Source organism: Anolis carolinensis, chromosome 2, assembly GCF_035594765.1.
Source record: "Anolis carolinensis isolate JA03-04 chromosome 2, rAnoCar3.1.pri, whole genome shotgun sequence".
Lineage (NCBI taxonomy): Eukaryota > Metazoa > Chordata > Lepidosauria > Squamata > Dactyloidae > Anolis > Anolis carolinensis.
Window position 1 is genome coordinate 121,787,943 of NC_085842.1, and position 19,496 is coordinate 121,807,438.

A 19,496-nucleotide genomic window follows, 5' to 3' on the forward strand; every position below is an offset into this window, starting at 1 on the left:
GGATAGTTGGAAAGAGTGTGGAGAAGTATGGGTGAGAGAAATAGTGAGGAACTTGGATTTGGAAAGACAGGAAAGACAGCTGAGTGAGACCACATAGGAGCTGAAGGGAAAACATAACTATGGGGTATTACACAAATCTGTAGTTAGATGTAATTTATTAAATATAATTTGAAAGCAAGTATTCATGTGCTGCAGGTGGTGAGGAATCAGATAAAATTATTTAATATGCTTAGACAGTGAAAAATAAGATACCCTTTGTTTCTTTTAATAAACTTATTATATTTACAGGGTTTTTTCATTATCACAGGAGATATCCCACTATGACACATCCTTTCTGTGAGAAGCAACTGCATGTTCCTTGAAGCAAGAGGCTATGCTAATTGCAGCAGAGCTGCTGTTATGGTCTCTCATGTCAGCTAGGCTTTTGCTGAAAAGTCAGACTAAACTTGCCAAAGAGCTGCTGGACAGCAGTAGTTGTGGAGAGTGTCAATGGTGGAGGATTTCTTGAAGACAAGGGCTGTAACACAACCTCCTTTTGAATGTCTTATCACAAAAACACTATGCTAAGACAATCCAAAATGAAACAAGACATAGAGCAGAAAAAATGAAACTACCAGGTTACATGGCAGCTAATGGGGAAGAGAAGAGAAGAGGACAAGTAAAAGTAGTGCAGTGGCTACTGACACACCTGGGCTGAAGCCAAAAGGAGCTTCAGCTTTGACATGATCAGAGGTTGGGAGAATTTGAAGCTGCACAACTCACGTTAGAGAAACAGAATGAGAGGAACATAAATTAAGTGAAGATAGACATATTTAAGCAAGAAATTGAAAGTATAAACATTGTGACTTCATGTGGTCAGGAATGGGACAAATAGGAGCAATGCAGCAAAAACAGTCAACAGACATAATGCAAAGTGATAAAATCATATCAATAAGACTTCAGAGAAAGCCATTAATATAACCAAAATCCAAGTTTATGCTCCAACACTGAGGCAAAAGGAGAAAATGGAAAGATTATATACTGGAGTCCAGGAGAAAATTGATCACAGATTGAAACAGGACTTCCTGTTAATTATAGTTGGTAGAACTCAAAAGTGGGAAACAGAGCAGAGCCAAAGATTGTAAGAAATTTTGGACTAGGATCAAGAAATGAAGAAAATGATTGAATTTTCTGAAGTCAACGATTTATTCATCACAATAACATTGTTTGGGCAACCAAAGAGGCAACTGAATACTGTCAGAGTATTTGCAGCGCAGCAGTAGTTGGATGGAAGCAGTGGAACACAGAATGCAGAGACACTCAGAGACATTGGTAAAACTATTTACAAAGTTTTACTGTATGCAGCAGTAATCAACACAAACAGACTTGCAGACAACAGACGAACACAGGACTGTTCTGTTCTCAAACAGAACTTGACTCGAACTCTAGGCAGACAGAACTCATTCAGATGAAGCTCTTCAAGCAATTAAGGCAGGCATGGACAAACCTTTTGGCCTTAGGGCCGCATTGTGGGCCTGACTGAGAAAGTCAGGCTGGGAGGGAGGGCAGCCACGCATGCGCTAGGTGAGATGGGCTGCTTATCCCATCCTAATGCTGGGAGGAAAATGAGACTTGACGTGATTGCCCCGATCCTCCTCCTTGATCCTCTCCCCGATCTTCGGGCTATCCACTTGGCATTATGCCAGGACGAGGGGCAAGACAGGTGATGGCCAAGGGCTCTCAGCTGCTGCGTGCCTTCCTCAGGCCATCCTCTTGGCATAAGGATGGGGTCGCTCTCACTGTCCTTATGTCAGGAGGAGGGCGAAACATGTGGTGGCTAAGAGCACTCCAGAGGGCTCTCAGCTGCTGAGTGCTTTCCCCCCTGTCCTTTCTGCATTAGGATATGGCAGGCTACCATGTTCTTATGCAGAGAGGACAGGGAAAATGAGGAGGACCTGAGGTAAGCACCCAGGGGGCCACATCAGGCCCCCAGGCTTTAGCTTGCCTATGCCTGAGTTAAGGGATTTGTCAACCCCAGCACTAAAATCCAAAGTGGACCAGAAGTTACTCCTGGACCTCCAAACAACTTTCCAGGAATTCTGGTCCTTAAAGTGGGGTAGACAGGATTAAATCTGTTTATGTATGAGTTAAACAAATTTAAAGAAGGCTCTGGAGTGTCACTCTGGGCTGAGTGTGCACACCACAACTGGCTTCAAAACAAAATCTTTTGCAGTCTGGGCTAACACAGTCATTTTCTTTTCCCCTTTTCCCAAAGCAGTGCAGGGAAAAGGCGATGGATCAGGCCCATATTGCTCTGTCAGCTCAGCAGATGGTCTCAATGCTCCAGAGAGCTCTTGAGTCTAACCAGGCATCATATACCAAGGCACTTGTCAATGACTAGGCGCTCTCATGGCGTTCTGTGGCCATCTAGCAGCAGTGTTGGTGACAGGAGAGATAAAGTAATGGCCAAACTGGTTTCAACTTAGCTTGAACTGCTGGAATCCACTCCACCACTGCTGTTGGATGGAAAGGAAGTGGATGAGTCTACTGAGGAAAAGTAGATGCAGGAATACTGATAAGAGCTGATGCAATAGGAAGAGATAGAGATGAGGCACGGTTCAGAGAATATAGCCTGAAAATAGCCTGTACGCAGGCTCAAGGGGTTGACTATAGAACTGAGCTGCATTTCAGTTTTGTGTGGCACTTTCCTCTATTCACCCGGCAGGGTGATTTGATCAGATAAATCTGCTGGACAATCTCCTTGCTTCTAGTGTTTGATAGGATAAAGAGACCCTGGAGGTTTGGTAACAGAGGGACACAACAGCGCACCCCAACAGTATACTTCCATCTTTTAGATTCCATTGAACTATACAACATGAAATAAACAAGGAAACTAAAAGCAGACAAAGCAAGCATAGTAAATCTGCTCACATGTAATCACATGATCCATAAACCAGGTAACCTACAGTCTTCCAAATCATTTGGATTGCGGTTACCATAATCCCACTGTATGTGAATTGTAGTCCAATCAACTGGAAGTTTCCAGATTGCACACCTCATCCTGCCATAAACACTAAAATGCATTTAGATAATTTTCTTTCTAAATTTAAAGATAAAATATCACAAATCTTATAAACTGCACAAAAAAACCTTCTTCAAAACATTTCCACAGTTTTTAAGAGAATTTCTACAAACTAATACTGTTTCTAGTATTGATGCTCTCAATTTTCATCTTCATGCCTTTTGTTCAAACTGTAGCCAAAACTATCTGAAACATTTCAGAAAAGTCACTAATGCAATATTTTAGCAGAGAAAGCATAAAAATAAGGTGAGCTGCATTTTTTTCCCTACTAACTATAAATAGAGTCGTACTAACAGAGTAATTTAAAAGCAACACATTTGTGTCTTGGAGCTTACTTGCTTGCTTATCTCATTTTTCCCTCAATGCTTATTTCCTCTTTTTTTCTCAGGAAATTCATTTTAATCTAGTAAATCAAGAATACATTTAGCTACCTAAATGTGATCTCCATTATTCATTTCAGTGGAGTATTATTTACTCAGCTCAAATTATAGTTTTACTAAGTGTGATGTGCAGACTGGAGCTCAGTATTCCTGAAAAATGTCAGATTTTTAAAAATGAAGACCAAAGGTCTCCATTTATTTATTCTGTCCAAAATATTTCTGAAGGAAAAAAAAAAAACTAGAAAGGGATAAGAGCCGTAGAAATTACATCTCATACATATCAAGTGACTCAGGATATCACTGACGAATGGGCACCAGGATATATAAAACAAATGTTCTTCCTCAGAACAGAGTTCAGGTTAACAGCCATAATGTAAGCCAGGAAAGTTTAACTCGTATATTTTCATATACATAATGAGATATCTTATAGGTGAAGCTCAAGTCTAAACACAAAATTTACGTTTTATTTATATTTTATGCAGATATCCAGATAAAATTTTTATAATTTTATGCATGAAGCAAAGTTTGTTCACAATGGACCATTTGAAAATAAAGGTGCTACTAGGGCTGTGCAAAAATTTTGCAATTTATCGGAATCCGGATCAAATTCATTAGATTCATACTTACAATGCAATATCTGATGCACTGGTGTTGTCTGCACCCAAAAATTAAGAATTGAAACTTTAGCCTATTATTTTTTGTAAGTTGCATAAATATCATAACTCTCAGTGACACAGTCATAATTCACAGAGCAACCAAAAACTACCGGGAGGCGAAGCCAAGCAGGTTGCCATGCCTCTCAGCCAATCAGAGCTGAGGGAGGGGAAAAAGGAGGCAGAACCACAGCCATTGCTGTTTAAATTCTCCAGCGCCTCGCCACATTCTCCCCTTGCACTTGGGAAGCGAAAGAGAGAGGAGCTCCATGCCGGGCTAGCTTTCCAGGCAGGCAGGCAGGCAGGCATAGGGCACAGGGTTGCACTGGAGAAGAGAGGAGACGCCATTAGCTCCAGCTTAGCTTATAGCTTACTATAGTTGAGGCTGACTCTTTGTACTGGGGAAAGAAAAGGAAATAGAAGCTTTTCCCACTGTAGAGACTCTAAGACAGTTACTGACAAGCAGGGGCTTGCTTGTTGTTTTTGGGTGGGTGAGTGCCTTTTGCCTTATGATTTTTTTATATTTTGTAGCATTTTAGAGAATCTTTGTGGGTTACTGCATAGGCTACATTGCTCTCTGTGTCTGTGGGTGCATAGAGCCACATAACAATTTTTTCACCCAGCCACAACTTTCCTTGACAACATTTTCTAGTGCTAGTGTGATATCTGTTTGCATAATCCAGCAAAAAAGCACACAACCTGTAGATTAACAGGTGGCACACGCTGCTTTGGCTGCTAGGGGAGGAGGCGGAGGAGGCAAGGGCAGGAGCTGGGCCCCATCCAGAGCCTAATTTCGTTTGACAAACATTCTGAAACTTGATGGGCTTGCTTACAGTGCTAAATGTGTACTGCACTCCAAGTGTGTCCACAACTCCACCCCACCTGACCCACTCCATTTCAGCAAGCCATAGCAGCTAAAAAAGATTTTTCTTGACAAAAAATTAAAAATTCCCCAAAAATCAATAGATCAGTGAAACATTTTGAACCTTTGGTGGGTAACTATATTAAGCGTGTTCTATCATTGCAGCAAGTTTCAACCTAGTAGTTCTAAAAATGAGGGAGAAAGGAGCCCCGGAAGCCCCCACACATGTGCAATTACTTTAACAAAATAGTAATGAAATTTCATTACTATCGTAATAGTAACAGAAATTTTACTAACGTTACTTTGGAAACACTTTAGAAATGTTTTTGTAATGAGCTTGAAACTTTTTTATCGATTGCACAGCCCTAGGTGTTACTACTGCAGCTTTTCATATGGACAATTTTGTAGTTCAGATTTCTGAATTCTGGATAGGAGATGCTCAACTTGAACTTAGAAGCAATGCATAAATTTACCGTATATACTCGAGGATAAGCCAACCCGAATATAAGCCGAGGCACCTAATTTTACCACAAAAAACCTGGGAAAACATTGACTCCAGTATAAGCCGAGGGTGGTAAATTTCAGAAATAAAAATAGATACCAAAAAAATTACATTAATTGAGGCATCAGTAGGTTAAATGTTTTTGAATATTTACATAAAGCTCTAATTTAAGGTAAGATTGTCCAACTCTGATCAAATTATTATTCTCATCTTCTTCCATGTAAATGTGCTTATGTATCCTTTTAATAATAATAGAGTAAAATAATACATGTAATAATAATAAAAATAAAAATAAATTCAGGAAAATAATACATGTAATAATAAATAGAGTAAAATGATAAATGCAATAATAATAATAATAATATCAGAGTGAAATAATAAATGTATTATTATTAATAATAAAAATATAGTAAAATAAATGTAATAGCAGCAACAATAATAGAGAAAAATAATAAATGTAATAGTAGCAACAATAATAGAGAAAAATAATAAATGTAATACTACCAACAATAATAGAGAAAAATAATAAATGTAATAATACCAATAATAATAGAGAAAAATAATAAATGTAATACAGTAAAGTCTCACTTATCCAACATAAACGGGCTGGCAGAACGTTGGATAAGCGAATATGTTGGATAATAAGGAGAGATTAAGGAAAAGCCTATTAGGTTATGATTTTACAAATTAAGCACCAAAACATCATGTTATACAACAAATTTGACAGAAAAAGTAGTTCAATATGCAGTAATGCTATGTAGTAATTACTGTATTTACAAATTTAGCACCAAAATATCACGATGTATTGAAAACATTGTCTACAAAAATGTGTTGGATAATCCAGAACATTGGATAAACAAGTGTTGGATAAGTGAGACTCTACTGTAATACCAATGCAATAATAGAGAAAAATAATAAATGTACCATATATTCTCGAGTATAAGCTGACCCAAATATAAGCCAACCAGGACCCTCACCCGAGTATAAGCCAAGCGGGGCTTTTTCAGTCTTAAAAAAAATACTTGAGTATATACAGTAATAACCATTACATTGCTTCCTCTATTTTGATGTCCAGATCTGAGTCATTAGGCAAAACATTACCTGACCAACCACACAAAAAGATTGAACATGCTTATTTACATAGACTAATGTGTGGCTCTTTTCTGTTGGGTAAGGAAGAGAGATGGGTTATAATATTCTGGGGGTGAGTTGGATGACTGGAGTAATAAACAGAATTACTTATTGCTGAAACTTTTTGTTGCCAGTCCCAATTACACAATGTACAAATCATACTGCTCAACTGTCACCTGAACAGGAAATTCCTAAATACAAAGTGACACATTTTACAGAAAGTAGTGTGAGATTACTGCCTGAGCAAGTCATGGAACTACCAAGAAGACCATAAAAATATCTATAATTAAACTATACATGCAAGTGCCTTACTAGTAAAGTAAATTAAATAATTACATCCCGCCTACACCATATGTGGAGCGGGCATGACAAGTTGTTTATTCGTTATGGATTATATTTTAACAGTTGGGCTAGGACACAATAGCATATTAGCAACAAGAAAGAATTTTTCTGCTCTTATCTTCCTTCCAAATGAAGGGCTTAGCTTCACTTGATAGGTGGGTAACTGCAGAAAGTCTTAAGAGGTAATTTTTGGTTGTTGGGACCACCAAAGATGCTAATATTTGAAAGAAAAAGGAAGTAGTCCATTTTGAAAAAAAATAGGTTCCCTTCTTTATTAATATTTGTGTTAGAAGAACTCTAAAATGTTTTGGCCAGAAAATATGGAGTCTGAACAGACTGAAAGTCACAAGAAGAATAGGGGAGTGTTGCATGTGGCCCCAGGAGAACACTTCATACTCTTGGTGTACCAAAAATGCAGCACATTATCAAGCATTTTTAGTGCAAGGGTATTCCCATGTTCTTGCTACAAAGCTACAGGGTGGATCGTGGAAATAATTTCATAAAACTGTGGTGTCACTATGTTGCCATTTCTTTTATTGTACTAAGGGCACCCATGCTTAGAATTATGATTAGTTATCCCAAAAATTGACTCATAAGAAACATGGGCAGGTCTATTCCAAGATTATTTTTGGGTAGGCCATATAAAACATTTAAACCAATAGAACTGAATGTTATGATGCTGTACTGCATTATCATTATCACTGTCACTTTACATTTGGATTTCAGTCTTTTTCACAATTCTGAGATTCAAGGCAGTTTGTAAATATTAAAACACATTTCTAAAGCAAAAAAATATATGCAAAAAACCTAAAAAAACAAAACCCTCCAACAAAAATATAAACACAATCATTCCATCTTTATAACCACTCAAAATCAAGCTCCATTCTACAACTAGAAGGCAGAAGATAACCAGAAATCCTTGGCTGATGTTGCAGCTGCCCATGTGCCAACCGTGCCTTACGAATTCAGGCAATTTATTCAAGCCCTGACAACCACTTCAGTTCACCATCAATGAAAAGGAGGCAAATCTGACAGATCTCAGAGAGTTTATGAGAGGAAGATAAAGAATTTTCAAATCCTTTGCTAGCCAAAAATGATAAATGATATGGGTTGATTGCATGTCAAAGCATTCATGATATAGTATTGGTGCCATTCGTGATATTATGGTAATTTCAATCATACACTGAGTTAATTGACATCTCCGGTGCTCAAAAAGCAAATATTTAGCAATGTTGAATCCTGCAGGAATTCACATTACCTTTTTTTTTGTTTGCATCTTAACACTCTCTGAAGGTATACTTTTCTCAGTATAGTACTTAATTAGGTTAAATATTCCAGGAAACATTGTGTAGCTTGATTAAAGCACACCCTAACTCAATTACTAAATACCAAAGAGCTGGTTATTAGTACAAGATCTGGTGATATGGCATGTGGCATTGCTTTCATTGCTTACTAGATGTGTGCAACATTTCTGCAACATGCTGCATCTTATGATTTTTTCAATACTATTAGAAACCAAAAAGTGCCCACATCACATACTTTTTAGAATAGATAATTCACCCGGCTTCCACTCTAAACTTTAGAATTTGAGTCTGGGGAATTGTGAACCGGCTCTCTGTTTAAAAAGTTTGAGGACCCCTGGTATAGACTAAGAAGACTGGTCCTAAAACTCAGTGAATTCCAACCCTAGAATGTCCAGCAACATTGTCTAAGGGGGTCCTTTTTTCTCCATGGAGTTTTCCCTCTATATTGACTCTCTATTGAGCCAAACATCCAGTTTGGAATCCACTTACTAAATTCTGTGCAGATATTAATACTGTAATATACCCTGTTTCCCCTAAAATAAGACATCCCCAGAAAATAAGACCTAGTAGAGGTTTTGCTGAATTGCTAAATATAAGGCCTCCCCTGAAAGTAAGACCTAGTAAAGTTTTTGTTTGGAAGCATGCCCAGCCCAAGCAGAACACCAGAGCATGCAGGATTGGTAAATGTACGTACCATAGAGTGTAGTACATGGAAATATTGGTAGTAACAAGAAATTCTTGATAGGGTTCGCAGTTTGTCTGGTTATGCTGGCTTGTGATAACAACTACTGTACAGTATATAATAAATGTTCTTTTTTTTTGTTCAACAATAAATGTGAATTTTTCTTCATGGAAAAATAAGACATCCCCTGAAAATAAGACCTAGTGCATCTTTGGGAGCAAAAATTAATATAAGACACTGTCTTATTTTCGGGGAAACATGGTAGCTGTTCTGATAAATCTTTTGCAGTACGGTACACAACAACTGTACCATATTATTTTTTTCCTAGCCAGAACATCTGTGAATGTACTGGGCAATACAAGCCCAACATTCTGCAGAATTATGTTCCCATTTCAGTCTTGTTCCAGATAAAAATACAAAGCATTTCAATTATACGGGAAAATCTGGCTGCTCCTCAAAACGAGCATGTGTGTCTGCTGATGCATACCCCGAGACTATGTTTCTTTATGGCCTATGCATACATATTCAGACACAAACCATTGTGTTCAGCATTGTTTACTCTCAGGTGAATGTACACAGGATTGCATCTTAACTAGTTTATTTCATATCCATATACCATATTGCTACATCGTATGATGCAGGTATATCTCACCGTTCACATTGCAAGGGTTAATATAAGTCTCACTCGCTTTGGAAGGCCATAGTTGTTATTATTACTGTTTAAACTACTTGCTGGATTTATCTTGAGCATTGTCAATTATGAAAGGTCATTCTGCCCAGCCATGGGAGGCAAGACCTGAAACAGCTGGTGTGTGAAAAGCTTGACAGAATCCTTCTTAAAAACTACTGAGCTGGCAATATTACCCTTAAATTAAGTGAATGAAGAGACATGGACAGCAAAGCTTTCAAATGTTTTCTGCCAATATGCCCTGCATTTTTGAAGTTTTTAGTAGTTCACTATTGCAGAACAGAGGCATATAGGTTCAAGTACTACATCCTTCATAGGTCTTATAAGGAGTGACAGAAAGATGTTTGAGTTATTTACAGTTTATGAGCTCTTAAATCATCATCTTTCCTTTCAAGCTCACTCTTGGACTGAGTGTAGACATTAAATACAGTAATCCTCTTCTCATCCTCTCTTTTCTAAACAGAGCTATTTTGTTTTCAGCATCTGATTATCAGACAAAAATATATCAGGCAATGAGCCTCTCACTTTTGAGGTCTACATGCTGAATTTCTGCCTGTTAGGCAGATGAAAAGGCATTAGATCCCTACAGCAAACAAAAATAAGTAAGCATAAGGGATAAACGGGGAATCTTTATTTTTATTGTGAACTTGGGTGTTATTAAGACTGCCCATGGACATGATGCTAATGTTAATGTTAACTTTTTGAGATAAATAAGTTAACATTAATATTAAATATTAACCAGTGAATGTCTGTAGATCAAGCTGATATAAAGGAATAATATAGAGTTCACCTGGATTTTGTAACTCTGTATCACAGTGCTGACCAATTACAACTGAAAATCAACATAATATGCAGATCATCAGCAAGTTCAAAAACACCCTATGATTTTCACACTCATAGTGGACCATTTGTATCCACTGGGGTTTGGTTCCAGGACCTTCTGTGAATACCAAAATCTGTTGATGCTCAAATTCCATTATATACAATTGAGTAGTAAAATGGCAAAATCAAGGCTTGCATTTTGGATTTTTTTTCAATATTATTAAACCCTGGGGGGTTGAAATTGTGGGTACAGAATCTGTTGATATAGATGACCAATTGTACTTGAAAATCCTCTAAACATGCATTATAAACAAAGTCTAGCATTGTATCAGTGAGTTATGATAATTTACGTCCAACTTATTCTATCATAACCCAGGTGTGGGATTTTATCATCATCAAGAAGATTGGAATTTTTTTACTGGCTAAAAATGACCAGAACTCTCCCCAATTATGTTCCTCTTTTGGTCAGAGCCAGACTAAAAGAGGAACAGAATTTCTAAGTGACACAGGGCACCAACATGATGATTCCCATGTTGTTGAGGAGTGGAGGAATCAGTGGAGCCCTATCTAGCTATTTTACAGTAGCTAGATGTGTTGCAAAAATGTCATTTGCTAGGACTTCCCAAGGCCCCTATAGCACCAGGAGACAGCTATGTAGATGTAACTATGTGCCAGACATGTGTCTCCTTAAGAAGAATTCCAGCCAAAATCATGAAGGTTTCAGCGTGTGTGGTGAAGTGGGTTTTACAAATCTACTTTCCTTCCTGTATAATCCTTATTTGATTTTTTAAAATATAGTTTTTCCCCCCAAGTAAGACAAACATGGAACCCATAATGTCCCATTCTTTTTCTTATTATTCTAAAGCAAACTCTGGGTAGTTCTGTATGATTACGTCAGGCTTCTGGTGTTACACCTGGATGTTTTAATTGTCACTCTGTATGGGATGTGGAGTGAAAAAGTCCATATTCACGTATACTCTGAACTTTTGGAAGAGTTTTTTTTTCCTTTTTGTCTAGTATAAGGACTCTTTTAAAACGACTACTCTTAGGCAGGATAAGCTATGCCATAACAAGTGCAAGTAATATTCATTGCAATGTATTGCTCCAGTGGAACAGTGACAGAGGATCACAAGTGATACATTTTTACTCCCAAATGAAATGCATTTATTTTAAAACATTAACTACAAACTGGAATTATTGGCTTTATATTTCAGAGAGGCGGAAGAGCAAAACATACAGCTTTATAATCCTCACCTTTACCTCCAGATGGCATTGTTGCTACATCATCAGAGCCTGGCAATCCAGTCCTTATCCCATTGTTAAAGGTGTGTCCATCTGCAGGTTGTAACTGCCAGTTTAGCCCAAGCATATGCATTGCTGCAAGACACATAAAGACATAAGGAAATGAACATGCCATGTATATATTACAAAAATCATGAGGTGAAAGACAACTTTTTAAAAACAAATTAAAGAACACAGAAAGCTAAATAGAACCAGGAAAGCAAACAGCTTTTTTCAGGAATAAAATATAATACAGTACACAGAATTAATATAGTTTCTATTGGTTGCATAAAAATAAAGAGGATTAATACATATATTAAAATATAATAAATATGACTGAGCTAGAGAAAAGTTGGCTTCTTTATTATTATAATTGCTTCTTTCATTATCAAGTATGAACACAAACATTCATTGCAGACTTATTATGTGGGAAGTTACTTTTAAGAAGAATCCGTATTTTGAGACTATTCATAATTGAACATATTCTCACTAATATTCATCTATGCATCCCTTCAGCATTTCCTTATATTCATTTTACTTAAAAGTACCTTTCCAAGCTTTGCTCTAAGTATTATTTTCTTATCCTTTTGTTGTATAAATATGGTATTATTACATACTCTTACTCAAAAGTGAATCTCGGAACATGGATTGTAGGGCAGACTGTACAATGTATAATGTATGAACGTATAGAGTAGCATGTATATGGAGAATATGGATTAGCGGAGGGAAATGTGCGGTGTTCATGTGTTGTGAGGTGACAACTCTCATCATTCTTAGCATCTTTTGCTGTTGGTGAAATACAACAAGAGCTGCTGACTAGCAATGTCTGGACAATCCATGGATACCTTTAGTATCTCTGGTTGAGGCTTTTCCAGCTTTCCTATACTTCTTAATGGATTTGTTCCAAATCTGTGAGTATGACTGACAGGGTTCCGAATCCTTCCAACCAAAATTTTGCAACATGTAAAATAGTGCTAAACCAAACTTGTCACTGAAAAAATTATTTGATACATCTCCCACACTTTTGAACAGTTGAAATAATAGGCAATGATGAACAGATGATCCCCCCCCCCAATCATTGAATCTCCAGGTTAGTTAATACTCAACCTACTGATTTTTGCTTACTACATACAGTAGTGTTAATGGACCAAGAAGTCCTGTTAAAAGAAAAGCTGGCTGACAGTAGTTGATAGGCTAGTAGATGTGGAATTCGAAAAAGCATGAATGGAGAGTTAAAGGAAGAAACATGTCAAGAGGAAGGCATGTTATGCAAATCCTGACCGGAACCACCTTCCATCTGGAAACCATCTGTCCTCACTGTGGAAGAACATGTGGAACAGGAATAGGTCTCTACAGTCACCTATGGACCTACTGCCAAGACCCTACACTTAGAAGGCAATCATATTCGGGCCATGAGGAATTGCCTAAGGAAGTAGCACTTGATTAATGAAAAAGATAAAACCCTATGGATGTAGCTCCCTTGGCTCATATGTCAGGAGAAACATGGGGAAATAAATAAAAAAATAATTTTCTGTCTGCTTTTGAGCTGTCCAAGTGAAAACCTTTATGAGAGACTGATGCTAGGTTTGATTTAGCAAGTGCCAAATCACAGATTACAGATGCCAACACATTTTATGTCATCTTCACCTAAGGACTGCTAGGTTAATAAAAGAACAGATGACTTCCATAGTATCATCTGCTCATTTTTACTGTACCATCCCTTCTTTGCAGGATTTCAGAAATGCAATACAGCCTATTAAAACTATACAATAGACAAATATCCGAGAATCAGACAGGTAAAAGAAGCGCGGGGGGGGGGGGGGTGAAGCCATGACTGCATCAGCAAGTTTAAGTGGGATATTTGCATGAAATTTAGGTTCTGACCTGACAGTCTTTAATTTATCTTCTAGTATTTCTTGCTTGGTCACTCACAGGGTTAAAAAACTTATGACAAAGTACTCAAAAATACATAATGTTATGTCTCATTCTGAGTCAAGTTGTACTTAGAATAATTGCAAGCACTGTGATCACTGTGCTTTGAATTCCTAATACTTGAGACCAGTGACTGACTTGAAGGAATTACACTTCACAAGAACCACTCACACTCAATCACTTTGTTGCTAATCTGTGCTAAGCAGGAAACGATTTTATTGAATTCACATTTATTCCACATAAGTGACCAACCAGCCAATGAAGAATTGGAAAGAGGATACAGCAGGTTAATTTTTAGATCAGTTTTGTTTTCCTCAAGAGAGGTGGGTTCAAATGTGGCAGAGGTCACAAATGAAATGAATTTGGTAGGCCTCGTCCCCAACGGCGGCTATGTCTGTAGTTCAGAAGGAATGCACAATTCATCACCAGTGACAGTCCCTCCTCAAGAGAGGCCTGCAAATGGAATAGCCGGGTCTTGGGGGTCAGGATTAAGGGCCAAGGGAGCATCTGTGAGCTAAAATAGACCCAAAGCTTGACAGCATTATATTCAATTCTGTTTAGGGCAATCAGTCATTTTAAAACATATGAGTACTCAAGTGATAAAATGCTAGGGAGGACACACAGGATCAGGCAAAGCTACTCAGTAAGATTCCCACACCAAGACCCGCACCTTCATTTGAAACAAAAGGAATCTAGCTAAGCCAAATAGTCAGCACAGATTTTGCTAACAAGCCATATAAATGTTGAGACGCTAAGCAATAATAAAAGGAGCTGCTCAGGAAACAAGAGATCACATGCTTCACATAACTCAGGTCACTACAGCTTGTGGGGCAACACTAAATTGTTCTCACACAAAAATGTCTGGTAAAGGATAAAGAGTCAATCAATAAGTATTAGATGAAATATCTGGAGTGACATAGTCATCTGCTTGTGTAAACACAGTAGACAGCTACATCCTGTGTTTAGAGAGTGTTATGAAGAGTTGAAGATGTTTTTTTTTAAAGGATCAGTATTGTCAATATATCGTAGGAACAGAAAATACCCACTTCTCATCTTAAATGAAAGGCAGTAAGTTTGCTGAAACCAGTTCAAAAAGACTCCAGAGTCTGAAATGTAATATAATTCATTTTATACAACTTTAACAGTTCAAAGGGACCATCTTTAAAAATGCAAATCAGACTGTAGAAGAAAAATAATTGCATGACAAGTAATTACAAACAAAACAAGACAAGCTTCAAACAATGACAGATCTGCTTGGTACATTGCTGCCAAATAACATTAGGACTGGGAAAGACTTGAATGAATGAATGAATACAGCATTTTTTTTCACACATTTTTGTTGCTCCAACAGTAGGCTGGCATGGATGGTTAGAGGCAGTTTAAGAACTCTGCAAACTAGTGAGAACTGTCTTGTTATTTGCCTGCAAATCCATATTGTCCCTGTTTAGAACCTGCTTCTCTTGGCTACGCCTAAGGCTCAGACGCCCCTAAGCATCAACATATTCTTTCAGCATATTCACCAGCTCTCAGGTCTCCTTGAGGTGTTTTTTTATGACAGGCAGTGTTACAATATTAATCAAATTTGCAGTCCATGCACCAGCTCAGATGCCTCAGGTATTATTCATAAGATATCCAGAAGATCTACAGGTCCTCATAATACCCCAAAGAAAAATTTATAAAAAAACTGGTCTGCCTCTGCCTTCAAGAATTCAGATCTAATCATGAAACATCTACTAGATATCCAATTTCAAAACTAAAACCATAAAATCTTTTGATTACATACTGAATATTATGCACATACTTTGGTAGGCTGTTCTGTGCACACACAAATAGGTGATGGTCAGCTATAATTATTGGAAAGGAAGGATAATGCATACTGTAAGGTTTGGGGCAAAAATGACAATTTTTATATGAACTTAGGGGTTATAACTTCATATGCCTCTGGTAAAATTAGCTTGGTACTCGTATACAAAGAGATAAGACTAGACAATCTCCTGCCAGGAAGGTACTCAAAGTTAATCTAAACAATAACATAAGCGACTACACATGTATAACAATGCTTTTAATTTATTTAACTCAACAAAATCTCCTGAGATTTTATGACATTTTAATGTGTGCATGAAATTAGACTATGCTAATATTTTGTTGAAAATTTTAACTTGCTTGTTTTGTAGGCTCAGCTGAGTTAGGTGAGATTGGAAAAAAAGGAAGGGATAAAGAATTTCATTTGTCTTATTCCATACATTTCTATTTCTGTGGTTAGGTTGGAAAAGATCGAGGAACTAATGGCTGTCAGCATGGATATTGTTGAACAATCAATGGCAGTACCGAAAAATGGAGAAGTTTATTCAGTGTGTGTATTGCTTTTTCATCCTTGATTCTAGAGCTTCTAAAAAGAGAAAGTGCAAACATAAGTCATTTGGTGATTTGTAGCATGCTTGTATGTAGAAGAGTTTTTGTGGAAATAAACACGAAACCTCTTTCAAAACTGAGTCAGTGATTTTCCTTCTACAGGCCTGTGCTGCGTGAATAGAATGGAATGAATTTTCAAAGCATTGCACGACAGATACGCCCACAAATCCCATTAGCAGTAATAGGATTTGTACGCCTATCGCCCATGCAATGCTTTGAAAATTTACCCCTCCATGTCCAATTTAAGTCTTTCTGCTTCCAAAATACTTGAAAAGCTTACACACTCTTGGAATTACATTACAGTTAAAAATACAAGATCTGGCTTCAAATTCCCCAAAGCACCACCAGAAAGCACTTCTAAAGAGAGCTGGAACAATAGTAGCAACCTGTATTATCATTAGTTTCCTATCTACTATTCTGACAGCAATGAGAACAAACTTCTGTTCTATCCTCTTTTTGTATTTTCTCACTTCTGTTCTCCTTGCAGTAATGTTTTGATTTTGTGACACTTCCTGAATGCAATTTTTGTCACAAGAATGATAGCAGCCTTGCATGCTGCATTCAGAATTTGAAATCTTATGACAAAGCCTTTGCAGGAGAAACATAATACAGGACCACCGTCCATCCATTCTCATGACAGCCGTTAGATTGTACAGAGAGCAGAAAATTGGCACAAGATTCATCAATTCCTGAAACTGCATACAATGAGCCTGTTTTGGTGGCAAGCTTAAGATTCAAAGTGTAACCTTCTTGGCCAAGAGCTGTCGGTTGGCTAACAGGAACTGAATAAAGAACAACAGTAATAGTTGTATTTCACATGGGGAAGGGTAAGCATTTTTAAAACTGTCTACAATCCACTGGTAAATAGCCAGTGTGTGTATTCTGCACCAATTCCCTGTGTAATATCTTTGACATCCAGAATAATTTCAGTCATTGCAAGATTCAGATAATAACCTTCACAATATACTAAGGCAGTCATTTGTTTTGATATCTTGTTGTACCTATTATTTATATATACAAATACTTTGAACAGGTAATACTGCATTGAAAAAATCAATTTAAAATATGAAAACAACTTTATATTATCTGAACAATCAAACTAAAGTTGAGGGGACTCAAATAAATATGGAGTTGTATTACTATAATAAGAAAATGCATCAAATTTATTTCTATTGTGTAGCCCATACTCCCAGTAAGTTCAGAGTAGAGTTGCGAATTTTTTTAATCCATGATGTTGTTTTGATAAGCATTAAATATCTTGCTACCTCATTGAAACCTGGCTTCTCCAGTATTTGAGATTTATTAGCATTGTGATTAAAAACTAATCAACACAGTTGGAAATTTAGAAAAAATAACTTCAATCCCTGTGGGGGTTTTGTGAACAAATAAAATACATTTTTGGCTTTAGTTGTTATAAATGTGGAAATTGAGGCTGCTTGTGCACCATGTGTGTAAGATGAAACAATCAGCAGCACACTAAGAAAGCAATATGTATAACTGCCCCTACCTTGTTCACCTTTAAAAAAACTGAATATGCCCCCCAATAATCCTCCTCCCCCCCCCCCCCCGCACACACACATGCACTCCATCCCAAAACCTAATAATACCCACTAGTTGAAATTCATTGCTGCAAAGACACACCATTGCTGGAGCTGTAACCTCTAAAACAGCACAGATCCCCTTCAGCTTTTCGAGAGTTTTAATTTCTGGGAATCTGTGCAAAACCAAATCCTCTGGTCATCCGAAAAAAACAGAGTGCCAGGACACTGTCTCTACTATAGTGAGACAAAATTCTAACTGCAAGAGTTTAAAATGCATCTAAAGAGCAGAAGAAATAACTATACTTTTACTTGACATTTTTCGCTGACTGTTCTCAGCAGGAATGAAATTGGCTAGGAAGCAAGAAACGTGTAGAATCGTAAATGAGATATTTTTAGGAAAACATTCTAAGAACATCTGAGGTAGAACACCTTTACTAGATGGGCATTTGTGGCCAAGATAAATTTGGAATCATTGTAGCATACTCAAGACAGGATTAAACATTAGACTAAGTATGTGGTAAAACAGTATTCCCGCTGTTGTGTAATTATCTGAGAGAGAGGAATGGAGTATGCCTGCCCTATGCCAGCTTCTTTCAAAGCTCCTCGCCTTTCAAAATAAAGTGGCTATTTGATTATCTCAAGAGAAGTGCAGTAGTCAAGTTCTCAACTGTGTGACGATCAACATAGATGAGATACAAAATGATCATGCATGTTCTGTCACAATATTTAATTAGTAATGTAAAAGAAAATGATAATAGCACATACTAGTTTAGTGTAGACATAAAATCGGAGGCTTAGAGTTAGAGGAGACCATAAGGACCATGCAGTCGAAATCCTCTGCCCAGAACAAATGCAATATCAAAGCAAAGAATTAAAGCAATTTACAACACAAGGCCCTTCTACACAGGGTAGAAACCCAGGAGGAAGTGGATAGAAATAACCTGCCTCCTTCCTGGGATTCTGTCCCCACACTTTCCCACAACTCTGGGCTTTCCCTCAGGGGGTGCCTAGATGGTATCCCCTATCCTCCCCAAAACTCCTAATGCATCACGAGGTGGTGGTGGTGGTGGTGGTGGGGGGAATCCCTCTTCTCCCCACCTTCTGTCATCATTTTCAAGCATTAGGAATGTTCTATGAGGCCGGGCTGTGGCACAGGCTGGTTAGCAGCCAGCTGCAACAAATCACTCTGACCAAGAGGTCATGAGTTCGAGGCCTGCGTCTGTCTCTGTTCTATGTTATGGCATTGAATGTTTGCCTTATATGTGTAATGTGATCCGCCCTGAGTCCCCTTCAGGGTGAGAAGGGTGAAATATAAATACTGTAAATAAATAAATAAATAAATATGAAGGGGCCTGCGCTGCCCATAGGTCTCTCCAGTAAGTTATTTTTGGGGGAATGGAGGAAAGGGTGCCGTCCTGCTCCTTTGGGCTCCAGAAACCCAAAGAACCAGAATGGCTGTGGGGACTGACCCCCGAGACTGTAGAAGCAGTCCCAGGAGTCAATCCCCACAGGGCCCACACCTGGAAAGATCTGGACCTTAATTTAAAGTCTGGATCCTTCCAGGTGTTTAATTAATGCAGAGTAGACTGGGAAAACCCGGTTTTCTCTGCATTTCTCAGCATTGATTCCTTTTACCTGAGGCATCGTTTGGACTCCTCAGGTAAAAGCAAGTCAGGTCCTGTGATTTGGGTCTGTCTGGAAGGGCCCACCATTTTGTGAGAAATGTTATGAAATACACAAGGTAGTCTTCTTGGTGGATGCTCCTAGGCTTAGAATTCCCTTCTATGGGAAGCTAGGCTGCCTCCCTCCCTCCTTTTGCTCACAGACAAAGAGGGTTTTATTCAGACAGGTTTCTGACCTTACTGGTTGCTACAAAAAGGTATTTTCCTGACTGACAGTATAA

The 19,496-nt window shown here is 37.9% G+C and overlaps 1 protein-coding gene across 17 annotated transcripts in view; it reads right to left on the reverse strand.

Annotated features, from left to right (window-relative positions):
- tenm2 (teneurin transmembrane protein 2) overlaps positions 1-19,496 on the reverse strand; it is a 1,150,537-nt gene that overhangs the window by 216,993 nt on the left and 914,048 nt on the right. For 16 of the 17 annotated variants that reach the window (XM_062973910.1, XM_062973906.1, XM_062973905.1 and 13 more), the window contains one exon: positions 11,682-11,804. In XM_062973910.1, coding sequence (XP_062829980.1) covers positions 11,682-11,804 — 123 coding nt within the window. The remainder of the gene's footprint in view (positions 1-11,681; positions 11,805-19,496) is intronic. The other variant, XM_062973900.1, reaches the window with a different exon arrangement.